The 19,084-nt window shown below is 37.9% G+C and overlaps 1 protein-coding gene across 1 annotated transcript in view; it reads right to left on the bottom strand.

The window, feature by feature from the left end:
• Positions 1-19,084, bottom strand: part of LOC6041588 (paired box pox-neuro protein) — a 100,922-nt gene that overhangs the window by 49,275 nt on the left and 32,563 nt on the right. Inside the window, exon 2 of the mRNA XM_038257407.1 lies at positions 11,763-11,852. Within this exon, the coding sequence (XP_038113335.1) occupies positions 11,763-11,775 (13 nt within the window). The 5' untranslated portion in view covers positions 11,776-11,852. The remainder of the gene's footprint in view (positions 1-11,762; positions 11,853-19,084) is intronic.

Here is a 19,084-nt window from a genome sequence, read left to right as displayed (position 1 = left end):
GCAAATTAGTATTTTGAATTAATAATATTAAAAAAAAAGAACTTTATTGCTAAATAGAAATAGTAAGAATTGTGAATTTTCCAAAACAACAAAATGTTTGAGATTTGAGCTTAACTTTCAATTTAATAAACAAGTTTAACATGTTACGATTCCCCATAGAATTTCCCAACAGTTTTTCCACCCTGAACAATTAATTGACTCTGCTAGGGCTCGCGGACTCGGCTGCGGCAGCACGGATTTATGCAATGCCACCACCTTCACGACAACCATCAGTATCGTCCTCTCTATGTCCTTCCAGTATACTCTCCCCGGGGCCACGGACGATGGGTGAGAAAATGACGAATGTAGACTGGGGTGCACAAACGGCCATCAAACACAGCCAGGGCAATCCGAATCGGTCATCGCCGTGCGTGGAATGATGGTATGTTTCAACAACTCGAAGGAATTCGCCTTCACGGATTTTTCTTGTCAGGCTGCACCACTGTGTGCTTTGACTTGGTTGCTGACATGGCTGGATGGGGCTATGGCGCAATTAGAGGCAAAAAATGCCAATCAAATGATATGGTGCTGGTGTGGTTTTGTCAGTTTATGTCCAGCAGCATGATTGAAGTCTGGAATTAATTCATCGTGAGCTTTTTCTTGCCCTCTTTTCCCCCTTCCCCGTTGTTGAACTAGGTCTGTTTCGTGAAATTATCATCACACCACAACACAAAGTCAGGAGGATGGTCAATCATCCCTGCAGCCCAATCAACCGAGCCCGGGGAACCGTTTCGAGCGAAGGTGTAAAGATTCAATCTTACCCTTGAAAAAACAACAAAAAAGCCTCCAAATTAAATGATCGCTCGGTCGGTCTCAGGTAATTCGAAACCTCCGAAACGTAAGCGTAGCGTAATTGGCTCTAAATCTCTATCTGAACGTGGGGATTCACAGTTGGGGAGGAACCTGCAGTGTGTGTAGTGCGCGGGAGGGTAGTAAAACTTTTTAAATTATTCATTAAAAATTAACTGGGAAACCATGCCATATGTGGTGGTAGCACCCTCAAGAACCAAATACAATTCTAACAAGGTGCACCACGGTGGTACTACTTTGTTTCTATCTTCAAGGAAAATATTTCAATTCATGCTGAAGGTATTCAATCATTTCAAACTGTTAATAATACATTTGCCTTCCTCATTACATTCAAAAAATTACGCACAGAACTGGGTCCGCAGGGTTTCCTTTTTTCATAGATAAGTGGGACAAAAATTACATAAATATTACTTAAGTGGCCATAACTTAAGGCAGGGTTGCCAGATCTTCGTTTGGAAGGTGTATGTGTATGATTATGGTGTTTGAGTCGATTTCTGACCACTTATCTTACATCCTGTGGCCAGCGAATAACCAGGATGGTTAAAGCTGCCTGAAATAAATTGAAACAACATCTAACATCCGGATATATGAGAAATAAAACTTTTGAACTACTTATCGAAACTTCAATCTGTATAAAATTCAATCTATGGGACCATAAACCGAGTCTAATGCAATCGGTTTGAGATAACTCGATTCAGCCACCACCGAGAAACTTGAGCTAGTCTGTTGGTCACATACATACATACACACACATATACACACATACATTTGTTCAGTTTTCGATACTGAGTCGAGGTGGATCTGCGAAGTTGTAATAAAAAGTTCATTTTTCGAGCAGGATTATAGTCTTACCGCAGTAAGAGTAAGGGTAAGTTAAAAATATTTGTTAAGCATAAGATTTTTTTAATGAATCTGAGATATTGAGATATTATGAGATATTTTGGTTATTTTTGGTGGTAGCATATCTGCCTCTAATGTCCTAATATGTCTTGTTGTTTTTTTTTTTTTCATTTTGCCGTTGTTATAAAGTTATTTTCAACTTAATTTTTACAAAAAAAAAACTAAACTATTCTTCTTATATATTTTCTTTATCATAGATTGAAAGTAATTTGTATGCCTTAATCCTGCTTAGTTTGATTTTTTATTGGTGGCTTAAGGCCTATTTTACAACGCTAAAAAAATCATATTTTCATTACATTTGCTATGTTTTTCGAGCCTAAATCATAGAATTAGCAAAATACTATTAACGTGAATACTTCCATCATTGTCATGATTTTTCGTTCAAAGATATAAAATTTGCGTCGCTTTCCAAATTTTGACAAAATTCCTTCAACAAGTTGTTTAAAATAGTGCCCTACACATGCTGGTTCCTTTTGGTAACGATTATCCCATTCCTTTAAAGTTATGGAAATCGTCATTAATCAATGATTGCCAACTAGGACGTCAATGACTGTGCCACAAAACTATATAAATTTTGAAGCACATTTGATTTTGATCAAAAATTCTTTCAGTGGCTTCAAGAAGGCAACAACCGGCACATGCTAATTCCTTATGGTGCTGACATTCGTTAAATTGAATTTAATACAGAATATTTTATAGTGATGATCAACTTTCTTCGAAAATGATTAACGGCATCACCTTAAGTGGTGATAATTTACACTTCAATTTAAACGTGTTTTTTTTTGTCTTTTTTTGTGCTTTGGATTTTAAATGAACCACAATTTGTAATGCAGTGTGATTCAAATTTAATTAGTTTTTTACAAATATAATTCTCTTATAAATTTTTGTATGAGACAATAGCATTAGCATTAGCATTAGCAATAAAGGTCACACAATTCCGGATGGCTGCACAACGCTTATCTTGCTGTTTAACTGTAATTAAACGTATGATAGCACTAGACTCTCATCCGGTTACAATATTCCAACACGGGAGATACCATGTTTTCCTCTTTAGATGAGGGTGTAATACTATCCAGTAAGATAAGGGGCTCCTGGCCGGTACCTTGCTAACCTCGGGGATTGGAAGGTATGTTAGTAAACATCTATCTAGAATGCGCAGAGATCTCTACGTCACCTAGTGGTATAGATGTTTGTAGGGAGGTTTTGGACTCAATGTTAGTAAATAGAACGTTTGTTTTTTTTAACACCACCACCACCACCACCAAAACCATACCATCACCACAAAAAGCCATGCTAGATTTTAATACAAATACATTACAAAACGAACACAACAATAAAACTATCTTCCTGGCCCAGCTGCCCACACGATACTGACGAGCAATAATATTAATTACCACAATGACCCCCCACTGCATGCATGACTCGAACATGAACACGAACATAGCACAAAGAGAACACCACAAAAAACCACCTTCCCATCACCACTGCTTGCACGATACTCATAAATTTTTGTATGAGACATGACTAGAAAATCTTCAAAATGTTTTTGAAAATTTCTGAAAAAAAAAGAAATGGCAACAAATAAAATGATAACAACAAATTTTGATAAGTTAAGAATTTCATGTTTTCTATAAAATATATTTTGTAAATAACCCTTAAGATACCAATTGCGGAAATTTGAGACCACACTCTGAATACTACATCAGACTTTTGAGTAATAAATTTGGAAATAGGTGTATTTATTTTTGTGTTCTGTTCATGTTTTTATCAAAATGTCTTAACTCGATTCATTTTTCCAAATTTAAAATCATGAATACGTACGTAATTTTAACCATTTTCCCTAATAAGCAAATTTTATGCTGATATTTGCAAATATAAATTTTAATGCTTTTAAATGCTTATCAATTACTATGTATTGAACTATGCATCTATTTTCATAACCAAATCTGAATTTTAAGACCAACATATGTTTTTTTTTATTTCTGGAATTCCCGGGACAAAATATGACAATTCCTTGTTTTGGAAAACATCCTGGTAATTTTGTGCCGGGAAATCCCGGGATGGACGCACTACTAAAACATTCTTTGCCTATTTGCTGTTTTTGATAATTTTTAGGTAAGTTTTTTGTTTTTTTTTCACATTTTTTTTATATTTAAATTTAAATTATCAGCAGAGCGAGTCCACGAGCAAAGCATACCCATCTCGCATCGACCTCACCAATCTGCCTGAAATTTTCAGGGGTTGTTTGTACATATAAAACTAGCATCTGGCCAAAATATGAGCTCTCTAGGTCAACGGAAGTGGGGCAAATCGGGACACAAAGTTTGAAGGTTCAAAAACGTCAAAAATCGTAAAAAGGCTGTAACTTGGGCAAAATTCAATTTAATTTAAAAATTCAAAATGCATCTGAAAGGGCTTAAAAAATGCAACAAAATGCAGGATAGAGCACCCCAATTGGTTAAATCTAAAGGGAGTTATTGGCATTTTGGTGAAAAAATAGCATAATTTTCAAACTCAAATAAAAAAGTGTTCCATCCAGATATCAACTCGGATCGACCTGCAGCTTGTAGGGGACATATGGAACTACCATCTGAGACTGAGACCGGGTTGGGTAAGGCAGTTTTACATATCAAATAGACACTTTTACTTTTAGTGAATTTTTTGGTAGTAAATTTTTGCTCGGAGGACCCCTTAGATCCCATTTTCTGGTGATAATTTTATCAAAATCGTGTTCCTGAGACAATTTCACATTAGAAACATGCATAAAAATGTTTTTTTCATCCATTTTAACCCTTTAAAAAATGAAAGTTTAAAAAAAACTTTGATTCACATTTATTGAAAATCAAGTTCGTTTCCAAGGATACTAGATGACACCAACAAAAAGCAGCTTCTTAATTTTTTTTATCTTTCATTTTTTAAAGGGATGATAATATACATTTTTAAGTATGTTTCTATTGTGAAATTGTCTCAGGAACACGAATATGATAAAATTATCACCATAAAATGGGATCTAAGGGGTCCCCCGAGCAAAAAATTACAACCAAAAACTTCACTAAAAGTAAAAGTGTCTATTCAATATGTTAAACTGCCTTACCCAACCCGGTCTCAGTCTCAGATGGTAGTTCCAGATGTCCCCTACAAGCTGCAGGTCGATCCGAGTTGATATCTGGATGGAACACTTTTTTATTTGAGTTTGAAAATTATGCTATTTTTTCACTAAAATGCCAATAACTCCCTTTAGAATTAACCAATTTGGATGTTCTATCCTGCATTTTGTTGCATTTTTAACGCCCTTTCAGATGCATTTTGAATTTTGAAATTAAATAGAATTTTGTCCAAGTTATAGCCTTTTTAAGATTTTTTACGTTTTTGAACCTTCAAACTTTGTGTCCCGATTTGCCCCACTTCCCGTTGACCTAGAGTGCTCATATTTTGGCCGGATGCTAGTTTTATATGTACAAACAACCCCTGAAAATTTCAGGCAGATTGGTGAGGTCCAAACGACGTCCCATACAAAGGGGTATGCCCTGTTCGTGGACTCGCTCTTAAGACGCAACACAATTCAGTCTAGACTTGTTGTCTTATTTTTGATTATTAAGCCTTAAACCTTTCAAGTCTGAATTTTCAAAAAATATTTTTTTATTTAATGTTGGGAAAATGATTCTTTTGACCATACGAAAATTATATGCTAGTTTTGGAATTTTGGGTCATATATGACCCATCAGGCCTGAAAGGGTTAAGCCTGGCCCTTAAACTACTCAAAGGTGATTTATAATTTCTAAACCCAAGATGTCAGACAAAACAGCGGTGATGAACTATTGAGGAAAAAAATTGTTGGTTCAAAAGGCAATCAACCATTCAAATTTGGCTAAAATCTAGTCGTAGAAGTCAAACTTTATGTTTAAAGTGAAAAAATAAAAGAACACATATTTTTCATGATTTGATTATTCGATATACCATACCAACCTTCGGATAATCTAAACTTCGGATTATCGAGTTTAACTGTATAAAACTTTTTTCAACTGGAACTTTGTTCCATAAAATAAATTAATTTAAACTCCATTTGATTAAACCCACCATGAAAAATCACTGTGACGCACCACCTAGAACATCATTCAGCACTTGATCATGTAACAAACTCCAGCACAGAAAAAACATCAAACAGCAACCATCCTCTGCATGACTGAACGCTGCTGCGCAAGGTGTTTAACCGTTTTTATTCTCCTAATTAAGATAGAAACGAACAGATTCACGGAAAATACTCCCCAAGCGACTAGCGACTAAGCGCACGAGAGGGACGAGAGAGCGTTAAAAACAAACTGCCCAAGTTGTAATTAAAACAAAACACAAAATCCCTCAAATCAAGAAGCCCAACTTTTGAAACACAGTGATTGCACCACCGACCGTTTCGGATGACCCGATGTCTTCAGGAAGGCGCTACCGAGTGACCCAGGGGGGCGAATAAAACTCGACCCCGCGGTCGATCCGGGTTTGATTGCTTCCCGAGAAGTTGTAACCAAGGCTCGGTTCATCCAGGGTTAAGCCTGAACCAATTAGAACACAATTACGCGAGAGTGGCCCAGCATTGATTCCCATGGGGACAGGAACTGGTTTCCTAAGAAGCGACGGTGCCAAAACTGTGCCAAACACCTGAGCCAGCGATTATTTTATGAGCGCCTGTGCGAACTATAAATTGTATTATTTTTCAATTTAATCGTAATTTATAGTTCAATTGAGTACGGTTGATTGAAATTGCGCCTTAATACGACTGGTTCAAGCGCGAAGAGAAGCGACCTCTGCCAGGGGGTCTCGGCGAGAGGTATTCAATTTGCCGTTGCCCGTTGAGGTGGGTGATGATAGGTTCTTGCTATTAGCTACCCTATGCATTACTCGCTAAAGGAAAAATCGGTTGTGCGTTTCCAATCACTTGATAACTGCCTAAACGGCGATACCACCAACGGTGAAGGCGTAGCGTGCGAATAGTGGGATAGTCTACTCTGAAATGTAATAAGAACAACATTGAGACTGAATCCCTACAGGTATATGTTTCAGTTTTTTAAAGGTCATTTTTGCAGTTTGATTTGATTTTGATTTGATGGGATAACCAACAGGGCCACAAGGATGACCTATGTAGCGGTTGCCTAGAATTACAGTGGCTCAGACTTAAAGGGAGCATCTTCAAATTACTGCCGTATGAAGGGCCAAAAGGGGATGGTTGGACGCGAACAAGCAAAATCACTCACGGTGTCCTCAGGGGAAGAGAATCTCCTTCCGACAGTAACCTCCAATAACTCCGAAAAAAGTCTGACAAAGCTGAAAAACAGGGCTCGCACCCTGTTGGGGGCCTAAAAGGGCGCGGCAGACAGCTGGAAACTGACTAGAGCGTCCAATTTCCCGTCCCGGGAAAAAAATTCCCGGGAATTCCCGGGATTTCCCGGAAAAAAATATTTCCCGTTTCCCGGGAAATTTGTAAATTTCCCGGGAATTCCCGAAATACAAGCGAAAGTATACATTTTCCTACCTTTTGGCACCAATGTTTTGAAATAACACAAAAAGTAATACTAATTAGCTAACCTGATTTGATTTTAGTCATTTCAATCTACTGTTCATTTTGAAATAATCAGCATGTCTGTGAATTTCATGTCAAGGTTTAATTCAGACAATATTTATTTTTGAAGCATTCACAACTAGGAATATTATTCGCTTACATGGTGGGCAATAAAAATTACGCTATGATGGAATGAATATTATTTATTTTATTTTCGACAACCTTTCTTAACGAATTTTTTGTTGAATCATTAAATTTTGAAAATAAGATATTCACCTCTTCCAGCCATGAATTTAGATGTGTTTAACAATTTTGTTTACCTTGACCATATCGGATGAAAATTGAATTGATATAATAAAATTTTTCAAAAAGGGTTGTTTGAAGTTACAAATTTATGAAGCACATGAGCTACCGAGGCCGTAAGAGGATTAAACATAAATAAAATATCGTTTATTTTAAACCACTTTTGCACTATGTAAATTATTGTATTCTATTTAATTTATTAGGCCATATAACAATATAACTGAAATCATACCATAAATGGAACCATGAAAAATCACTTAAAAAACAACTTCGTATCATATGAAATTTACCCAAAGAATGCATCCATATTTCAAGAACTCGCTTGAAATATTCAAATATACGGTACGATTTTTAAGACAGCATAAAAAATTAGAAAATTTACATATTTTTTCAAAGTTGCATGATTTTTTACAAGAGTCAAGCCATTAATTGATCCTCACACTCATTTTGACCATTAAAAATGCTGTTCTATACAATTCTGTTGCAAAATATAAACCAGAAACAGTATCAGAATAATTTTCGAAAAAAATAAAATTTCCCGGGAATTCCCGGGATTTCCCGGGATTTCCCGGGAAATTTGTTGAAAATTTCCCGTTTCCCGGGAATTTTGTAACCCCGGGAAATTGGACGCACTAAAACTGACAGAAGTCAATAAGTGCAGTAATTAGACAATCCTTAAGAATTGTTCAATTAATACACTATTTTCCCCTTGCGACGTAGTTCTGGTCTTCCACTATCTACATCCAGTCTCCGCCACTACAGCATACTGTCCACTGCCCTGATGCTCCCTCCCCAATCCCCGGCTTTGATTCTAACTACTGATGAAAAGGAAAATCATAGATGAGAAAAGGTCAATGCGGATGGAGAGCAAATCGAGCTCAGTATCCCCTCACAAAGACTGGTAGTAAGTGTGAAAAAGACAGTGGAAAATATATAGAAAGTCAGAAAAATGAAAAGATAGTATGTCAATGCGGATGGATCGATGATCCCCTCACAATGACAAAAAAGAGACAGATGATAGGGAGAGCAAAAGAAGAACAAAAAATCAGGAATAAGAAATAGTCAATGCAGATGAATAGCAAACTAAACTCAATATACTTTAAATACTTTAAATACTTTAAATACTTTAAATACTTTAAATACTTTAAATACTTTAAATACTTTAAATACTTTAAATACTTTAAATACTTTAAATACTTTAAATACTTTAAATACTTAAAATACTTTAAATACTTTAAATACTTTAAATACTTTAAATACTTTAAATACTTTAAATACATTTAATACTTTAAATAGATTCAAACATGTTTCTATTTGACAACATAAAATCCGCAATGTTGCTCCTAAACTCAAAAATAAAATCTAAATTAAAATCAAAGGAGTAACCAAATCTATTCAACTGGTCAATCAATGCCCAATACATACAATTTCCATCCATATTCATTTTCTTTATACGCAAATTTACATTATTTTCAAAGCAAGCCGCAAAATACAATTGATCCAAATCAACAACTGAATCACTAATAAAATTAATTGAATCACATAAATCAGTTACAGGAAGAACCGAAACATCAGATACCAAATCAAAACGTTTCTGAAAATGAAAATGATAACTATCACTATCAATCAGAACAAATAATCTCCAGTAATCACCATTGTCAAATTCACTCAACCTGTATACTTTAGGTGGAGCACCTTTAGAATAAACTAAAATACATTTCTTAAACATTGCAGCGATTATCCACAACATATCCATACTCAACAAAATATCACAATTCAAAATTTCACAAACCAAGTCTTTGAGAGTTGAAAAAATAATACCGAACTTAAAAAGTACATCATACACAGAACCATTAAACGATATAAATGATGCTACATCCCTTCTTCTGAGAAATATCATTCGAAGAAAACTTCAAATTATGTTTCCTTCCATGAATTTGATCCAGCAAAGCTTTAATTATATTATCATTCCCAAACTCAATGAACTTTACCTTCAACTTATTCTCCAAGCCAAAAACATTAGTCCAAAACCACTTACATTTACGACGAATTTTATTGTCAAAAGGCAAACATTTGAAGAACATTCTTGAAACTCAAAAGTAACGTCCTCTTTCGTTGAATTATTAGTTAAACCACAAAATTTTATGTCCAAAATCCAAAGAAAAAAACCATCGATAATAAATTTTCAAACCCATCAATAGATAAATTTGCAAGACGAAAAGCTTCACTGTTACGACTAATTTGGTCAGTCAACGAACTGTATAATGAGTTTATATAAAATAATTTGACAACCTCCTCCAAGTTATTAAAAGATTTCGTAACAATTTCCATTTTAAATAAATTTGTATCAACCCAAAACTTTAAAACCTTGTATCAAAAATATAGCCCAATAATCGGAACGCACTCACCAAAATTTGGCTTCAACCTCTTCAAAACCAGGAACGCTTGAGTTAATAACAATCCCAACAGTAGGCACTTGCAATAACAATCCAAAATTAGACAAAAAAAAAGTTGCTAAGCAACCCCCAAACAACATAAAATTTTCACAAAAAGAAAAAATAAAAACCAAGTAAAACCAAAACACATAAAAAAAGAACAATTTGGCAAATCCACAAAATAGCCAAAATTATCTTGAAACACTTCCTTACAAACGGTTTTCCTTTCACTCCAGATTGCTACAGATTCTTCCTTCTTCTAAAAATTGAACTTCACCCCCCAATCTTCTTTCTTGCTTTTCTCCCGATCTTGCTTTTAACCGGACAGACTTCGGCCGGGAGAGGCTGTTACCACCGGGACTTCTATTCTCCAGCCGCCTCCAAAAGCTCCTTCCACCTTTAACCTCCGGAGCCTGGCCGGAGCCGGAGCCCTTCAACCCCTTTTTTTCTTCGGCAAAGTAAATTTCTTCCTCTTATTCACTCAAAAACTAGAAGCTCCAACTTGACCACACAAAAAGCAAAAAAAAACAAACCGGAATCCAACCGGAATCCGGAAACCGGTACCGTTAAAACTCTTCAAATATTAAAATTCGCGATTTGACGGAAGACGATAAAAATCACCCGGAGCAAATTTTCAAACACCCGTACACCATCAAAGCCAACTTCGATCTCTTTAAAGGTCATTTTTGCAGTTCCGTCCTAAAACTCTTCACTTTTCCTGTCATTTTCGACCGACGAAACAGCCTACTTTTTTCTACTAAAAATAACAGAATGGAATAGTAACCCTTTTCAAAATAAATACTGAAAAGTTCTACTTTTCAGCACTGAAATGGATGCTGAAAAGTTGAATTTTTCAACACTTGTTTGGAAAAGTAATACTTTTCAACATTGTTTTGATTTAAACGATTTATTGACTAAGTGCATGGACATTTGACCTATAATTCTGTTCAAAGGGTGGTTTTCGGAATTGCAAAAAATGTTGTATGGAACTCGTTGCAAAACTTGATTTTTTCAACACTCGTCGTATTTATCCAACTCGGTAAACTCGTTGGATAAATGTACGACTCGTGCTGAAAAAATCCTCTTTTTGCAACTTGTTGCATAAACTACTATTTTAACAGCTTTTGGCGGGCAAAAATCTTAGAATATTTAATTTTGTCATTTTTTTTTACATCGCAAAATCCAAATGTGCAAAAACCGCCTCCGATCGTCAGCACCGAGGTGTCCCACGAACAGGCATTCTTCGCCACGGGTTGCACCAACGGAGGCTGCTGCGGCAGCCACTCAATTATGATGACCATCATCATCGATTGTCGGTTTGCCCGATCGGGGCGATCAAGATGTTGTTACCGTACCTTCACTACCGCGCGCGCGGAGACTTGCACTCGCGGTGATGCACCGCGGCTAATCATCATCCACACTTTAGTCTTTACAACTCGGTCTACTGGAGGTGCCTGCTGGGAACATAAAACGGTACGGTGCCCAACGTGGCTGGACCGTTGCCGGCTAAACCAATATTAAAATCGTATTAAAAAGGCATAGAAAAGCGTTCTTTATCGCCGCCGGACCCTGTAATCTGGCTAGTAGTCGATCGCGCTAAACAGAGATTACACACGGCAGCAGTTACCTGAGGAAGACCCCGGCCTGAACCTGATACCGATATCACGAAGTAGTCGAGTTAACCCGCGCAAAATTATGATGATACTCTAATGGCCGTTGCCACTTACCGGTGTGGGGCATTTCTTCGGGAGGGTACTTGCTGCTGCAGGTCGTCGCTATTCCGATCCAAAACGGCGACCGTCGGCGTCGTGGGATATCTGAAATCAAAGTGGATCGAATGAGCACAGGCGTTTGGCTTATGGTGGCTGACTATGGTAAAGAGAGCCTCGTTTTAAAGGGGAAGGCATGGTAAATTGTTTTAATTTATTCTAATGGCCGTTTGATGAGTATCATTAGGCGCGGGTTTCAACGAACGGGGTGGTTTGGTTTTGAGCTTCGAGGGTGGCTGTTACGCTACCTAAAGCAGGGATAGACAGCTGCTGGTGGTGAGGAACCAAATTTCAAATACCTTAAAATTGATCTTGTTGGTCCTTTTACAAACTAGAAAAATTTCTGAGATAATTTTTTGGAACCTCTGAGGCTTCAGAAACCTTCAACAAAACCACATTCAATCGGCCTCAACGACCCAAAGATTCTAATCTAATCGATTTGCACAAGTGGGCTAACCCCAAGCATTCCGTCCTTGCCGAGTTGGTGCAGCAAGCCAACTCCCTTCATCCCAACCCAGTACTGAACGCCTTTTAGTAGCGACCACCATAAAAACGCACTTTTCCAGCCCTCTCGAGTCAAGTCGAGCCAGTGATAAATATTAATGAAGAGCAAAGGCTCAACAACCATATCGTTGCCGGTGATATCCGTGGAACGCTTTCGCACCCCCGAAAAAAAAAACAAACCCCCCGACAAAGAGTTTCCTTTTGGTTTTGGACTGCAAAAGGGTAACCCGGATTTGCATAACCATGTCCTAATCTAAATACGCGTCCGCCGTCGCCGGCCGCTCGGGTTCGTCGCCTGTATGATTAATTAGGCTGGCTAAATCAATCATAAAAAGGCGCTTGAAATTTTTACGTATTTATTTTTTCAGGTTTCGCATAAAAAGTGAGCCTTTGATGATTTCTGAAGGGGTTTTGTTTGCTCAGAGGGTTTTCTGAGTTTTATGGGTTTTCCGTATATTAAAAGGGTATTTGCTTAAAGTTTTATTCGGCGTGGCAAAGGTTAGAACCAGGAATAACTGAGTATATGTACTTTTTTGTGCGAGTTGATTTAATAGCAAATTCAGCTTAATCCACCGTCTGGTTTAGAACGTTTGCCATCAAAATTAATGAGATTTGCGCGGTTCTACGCACGAAACAAGCACGTTTGTTCTCGCGAGGCCATACTTCACGGAACCGAAACGTGAACCGCGTAAACGAGCGTGCGATCCGTGCTAAATTGCGAATTTGTTAACCAAATCTCACTCACGGCAGCTACCCGTGGAGGTGCCGCTGCGGAAAATCAGCAATTGTGTTAATGGGGGTTCCCCTTAAAGAGGCGTAGGCGTCACGCGGAACCACTAATGTGAACGGACCTCACGGTTGGCGCGTAATAATCAAATAATTTCCGCCACCACGGGGGCGGTTGCCAAAAGTTGGCCCCAAACTCCACGCAGCATTAAGGCAAACATGCTCGGCAATTACTGGCGCGAGCAGGAGGAGGTACACCGTCTTCACGGTCACGGCGGTGGCGTTTTGTTTGTTCGCGGTACTTTTTCGCGACAACAATACAACTGAAGCTCCCCCACCCCGCCGGAACACAACGGAACCGGTCATGGTTTTGTCGAGTGGAATCAGCAAAACATACTCGGGTTGAGTTTGTTGTGTTGTGTGGGAAAAGTAGCTGATTAAAATTCAGCTTTGAGGGACGAAAAATAAACACGCACAGCTTTTTTGAGGACTTCATTAGGAGAAGTACCGTAGGGTTGAGTGATTCTGTTAGAATGTGTAATTCGAATGATAAATAACCAGAGCTGAGTTCATAAGTTAGCCTCGGGATTACATCTAACATCTGATTCTGGCAGACCAAAATTTACTCAAATAATTGTTGAAACTCCTTTTGCAACTATCTATTATTTTAGTTGAACTATAAATAATTGAACTATAAAAAAATATGTCTTTGAAATTATATTTCAAGGAAAATATAAATGCATTCAATTACATAAAAAAAATATATTTTCAAAATATTCGTGAAATAATTTTTGTCTCCAGCATTCACCCACAAAATGGTCAACAACTCTTCAAACTTGACCAGACCGTGGAAAATAATCTTCTAACAACATATTAGCAGTGGCCTTCACTGATTTTGTTTTTTTGAGGCATGAAAATTGCAGTGATAAGCTTATAAATAACTTATTGTAATTCATTTAATTTAATTAATAGGAAGCTTTTATCAACGATACTGGTAATTTATTTTCTGTTCCTAATTTTTAGCAAAGAACAAAAAAACAAGATTGATGAGATTGAAACAACGTTTTTTTTTCCAATAAACCATTTTCAAAATTCAATGAATCCACTAAAAAGAACCCCAATTTTAAAATTCTGTTTAATAAAAAAATATAAAACAATAAAAATACAAAAAAAAATCTCTTTAAAATTTTTTTTTTAATCAGCCATTGTCACGAGACCAGTTCATTGAGTCTTCACCAAATTTTTTTGCCGATTTGGTCAAGTAGTGTTGAGATATCGTGGCACCTGTTTTTGAAACTGCTAACTTCAAATAGAAATATCTCGGCAATGATGCAACCAAATTTCTTCAAATTTATGTTTTAAATAGTTAAAAATGTATGGAAGCGTAACGCTAAAAATCGGATTTTTAGGCACCCTCCCCCCCCCCTCGTAACAAAAGTTAGTATACTATAATGACAAAATTGTGACTAAAAACATTATTTTGAGATTCTCAAAGTGTTATGATTATCTTAAGGGGTTACATACATGTAAATCGTCAAAAATGTCAGAGGTTGGTATGAGTACACATTCAAACTTTTGTTATATCTTTTTGCAGGGCATTTAAATATACATTTTCATCTATTAACAAAATAAATATGAAGACATTTGGATGTACCATTGCCGAGATATAGCTATTTTAAGCTAGCAGTTTCAAAAAACGGGTGCCACGATATCTCAACACTACTTTGACCAAATCTGCTCAAAATTTTGGTGAAGACTCATTAAACCAGTCCTGTGTGCATGATGAAGGCCGATTTTCAAAAAGTTTGTTTAAATAAAATATAAAAATATTTTTAATGTTTTTCATATAAAAAATCATCACTTTTGATTTTTGTATTTTTTTAAAATTCAAAATTTCAAAATCGGGCTTCGTCATGCACACGGGATATGTCTTGGGAGTCTTCACCCCACATTTCAGCCAATTAGGTCCATCCCATCTCGAGGTATCGTGGCACCCGTAAAGCAACTTGGTGTTTAAAGAAAAACGTTCACAAAGTTTGACAGTTCGCTTTGCTCACGGCAAAAATGTGAACTTGAATCGTTTCTTACTCAGTTCAGTCAAGAAATATCTTCATGAAACTTTCAGGAATGATTTAAAAATAATCTTATTAGTAAATTAGTGAATTTTCTGAAATTTGAAATTTTGTGATTTTTTGCATGTATATGTAATCCCTTAATGAATATTAGTTCGAATCGAAAATCGAGATGCTTTCTCGGATTCTTTGGAAAATTTTCCACGAGGAGATGATAACATTAGTTTTTAAATAATAAATGTATGTGTTTTTGAAACACAATTACAAAAAATATTTCAAATTTATAAGTATTTTTAGAAAAACAAATTTCATATAAGTGTGAAAGCTTTTGATTTGTGCTTCGAATTCAGTTTAGTATGCAATATAAATCGATATTTTACAAACAGTACTAGTTTTAAAGAATTTAAAACAAAACTCTAACCTTGTTAAGTTTTATATAAAATTTATTTATATTTTGTTAAAAAGCTTATAAAATTAGTTTTAAAAATAATAAACTTGCAGCAAACCTCACCAGTTGGAAAATATTCCAAAAATAAATTGAAATCCTATCTATGTCACCCCGTTTTACGGTATAAAACTTGATAAATGTGGTATTTTTGCCAATTTTATGAAATAATAATAAATACTAATTGAATAAAATATCAAGAATCTAGGATACCAGATTTCCTAAGTACGTTGACAGAAACCAACACAAAACTGCCAGCTCGCACCATTTAGGTCATGACTTAAATTTGTACGTGGAAATGTAGTTTTAAAAATAAATATTGACTATTTGAAGTGTATGCACCGTCGAGAAACATTTAATTGTTTACAAAGAGTCAAAACAGTGTCAAAAAAAATCAGCGCAAGTCTGTCATTTGACAGAAATTGACTGAGTGTAGCTCATTTTTAACGTCTCCATTTCTCCATCCGTTGACCGATAGTCAGTCAGCAGTGTTCAGGTTGACACGAAAGGCTGGCAGTCTCAAGCTGGTAGTGAACTGACATTTTGGTTGTGTCATGTGCATACAAATCATGAACTGTTTGCAGGCCTGACCTGTTGGGATCGGACTTGGAGTCGCTAAATCTTCATAAGCCTCTCTGAGATGAAGTCGGCTAATTTGCAACAACTTTGAATGGGAGTTATTGTCAAAGTCAGTGTTTTTGGAGAGTTGCAAAGTTATCTAGAAGCATCATCTCCCACCACGTCACGGTGGCCTTTCTCGGAAAATTTCCACCTCCAATAAGGAAAAGGTGTTTTCCTTCTCGTGAAAGCGTGCCCAGCGCTCGTGTGCCCATTCTTAGGGGGCCATAGCCGCACCGCAAATAAAGCCGCCCAAATCTCCATCGAACCGTCGCCGAAATGACGAAACACACTCACCTTTTATGTGCGGTACGCATATTTTCTAGAACATTAAACGTTCGCCGTGGGCGCCGCAATCGCGGCCGCGGCCAGTGTTTTGACGCCTTCCGTACGCACGTTCGTTATGCTAATTCGGCTCGGCCGGGTGAGCGCCTTAAAAGGCGTTAATTAATGAAATTATAATATTTTCACAGTGACCTGGCCCAGGCATAATCAGGTGCTGGGCACACTTCCACCGGGAGGGGTTGCAAGGGGGTGGCTTCACGGTTCGATTGCAACCAGAGCGGCGGGTTCTGTTTTGACACTCTGCTGACAGCTTGGAGTGACAAACTTTGAGGGTTGACAGGAGGTGTTTGCTGTGGATAGCAATCGAGTGAATCGGATTTGGAGCGGTTGAGTTGATTTAGGACATAATTTCTTGAGTCTAATCTAAAACCAAGCAGAGATATCAAACATTTGCTGCAAAATGTGATTTTTATCATGACACATCTTATGCACCAGCAGCCGACGATCTTGGCTCCGGGTTATTCCCCAAAACCACGTGCTCCATAACGTCCACCCATTAGTTTGAACGGTTTCCTCCCGAAGAAACGACTGTTAAATCTTAATGCGCGTTGAGGCTAATAATTTCCCCTCCGGTGCTGATCCGATAACCATGCGAAATAATCGTAAATCCGCACGAGGGAAAGGTTCGCAAAATCCAGGGGGTTGTGTGTTTTCGGGCTGTGTGGCCATTATAAAATAAACGACAAATTTTTGGCCCGCTTAACAAGACGACGACGATGTCCTACTGGCTTCTTCCTGGGGAACACTGATTGATCCAGCTTGCCGAACGTTGACAAGTCGAGCTGACGACAGGTTCCCAGTTCATTCAGAAAACCTCGATGTGGGAACCATAAGGAGGAGAAAATCGTGCCCGGGAGCGATCCAAAATCATCGTCGATGGAAGACAGAGCGAGAGCAAATAACATAAAGAAGGATGGATGTATAAATAATGAAATTAATGCGATGAAATCAGATAACGATTGATTCTTGATGGGATGCTGGAAGCTGCCCGACCCCGTTGGAGAACCGACGGAAGAAAGCGTAGGCAGAGCACGGACTTGGAAGCTTTTTTTGTGTTGTCTTCTTGGACGATTATTTCTGGTTATAATATTTGGTTTGGGGTATTCGTGGCGCGCTTATTAATAGGTTGAGGTGCAACCTTTATCTCGTAAGGGCTACCGTTTGTGAGGCTTGAAATATGATCCGGTTGATTGAGATGGCATCATAATTGGGTTCGGAAGGTGGGCCGCCAAGCGCCAGAGGGTTTTATGGGAGCTGGAATGGGCTCATAACTGTCTTATTTGATTGGGATTGGGCTCTACTAATATGACGTGCATTTTAATTTGTTGCATCCATTGACTTTTCGAAAATCACATTCTGCACATCTACACGGGGAAAAAATCATTTCCTAAAATCGTGAACAAGCGTTCATGAAATTCGGAACTTTGAACAAAGTGTTCAATTTGTATGGTACGATTAAAAAATGTACTCTGGCATCAAACACTTTGTTTGTGGTACCGAATTTCATGAGCGCTTGTTCACAATTTTAGGAACTGTTTTTTCCGTGACTTACACGATCTTAGGACCGAGACTAAATTTTGCAACAGAGATCAGTTTTTTTTGCCCAAAACGAGAATTCAAATAAAAGTGTTTTGAATATCGATCCAACAAGGAGGTTACTTACGTCTCTCTCTCTCTCAACAAACATTCCGATTCTGCGATGACCCCAACCGAACACCTTTCCCAATCTCGAACAAACCGCTCAACTGATAAGTGCAACAAAAGCAGCAGCAGATCATCGCAACGATCTTGTCCGCCGCAGTCGCTGTGACAGCGGCGTTGACAGTTTATGTTCACGCTCTCCCACAAAAAAAAAAAGAGTGGTCTCCAAAAGAAACCACGAAATCCACTCACTCACCGTTTTTGATGACCAAGGCGTTTCGTAAGGTTTGTGGTGCGGTGTTTAATTTGATGAAAGAAAGATTTTCTGGTCGCGATAGGGGCGCGATCCCCCCAAATGAGTTGCGGTCCCCGGACCGTCGAGAAAGGAAGCTTCTGTTGTGCGGGCAACCTCCCCCCCGTGGACCACGGATTTTGGTGGTGGTGGGTGCCCCAAGGTTGTCACCGTTGGCGCGGGTCTCCTAATTTTATAAACAAACACAAACACGCACACGCAGAGATTTCCAGCTAAGCCATAATCTTTTACGGACTGACATGTTATTTCCTCAAATCGATAAATTTTAGGCAAATAAAAGTTGATCTAATCTTTATTGCCCATCCTGTATGCTCATCATTCTGGAAAACACTTGAACCATCACAGTCAGTCAGTCAGGCCTGAACACAGCGGAAATCTGTGACGACAAACCCCTAGCCGAGCTGAGCTGAGCTGAGCCGCTGTCGTAGACCGGGGTTAGCCCATATAAACCATCAACTGAATGGGGGTTGACCGAACGCGACCGCTTATCGACTCATTAATAGACAATAATTGTTTGTTTGAAATTTACATACGGGCATTCATCATTCCGGTCCTGGTTCGGGTGGACATCACGCTGGGATCCGTCGGTCGTCAGGGGCCCAGGTGGAAATTAGCC

The sequence above is a fragment of the Culex quinquefasciatus genome, chromosome 2 (assembly GCF_015732765.1).
Source record: "Culex quinquefasciatus strain JHB chromosome 2, VPISU_Cqui_1.0_pri_paternal, whole genome shotgun sequence".
Classification (NCBI taxonomy): Eukaryota; Metazoa; Arthropoda; class Insecta; order Diptera; family Culicidae; genus Culex; species Culex quinquefasciatus.
This window is presented reverse-complemented; position numbering and strand designations above follow the sequence as displayed.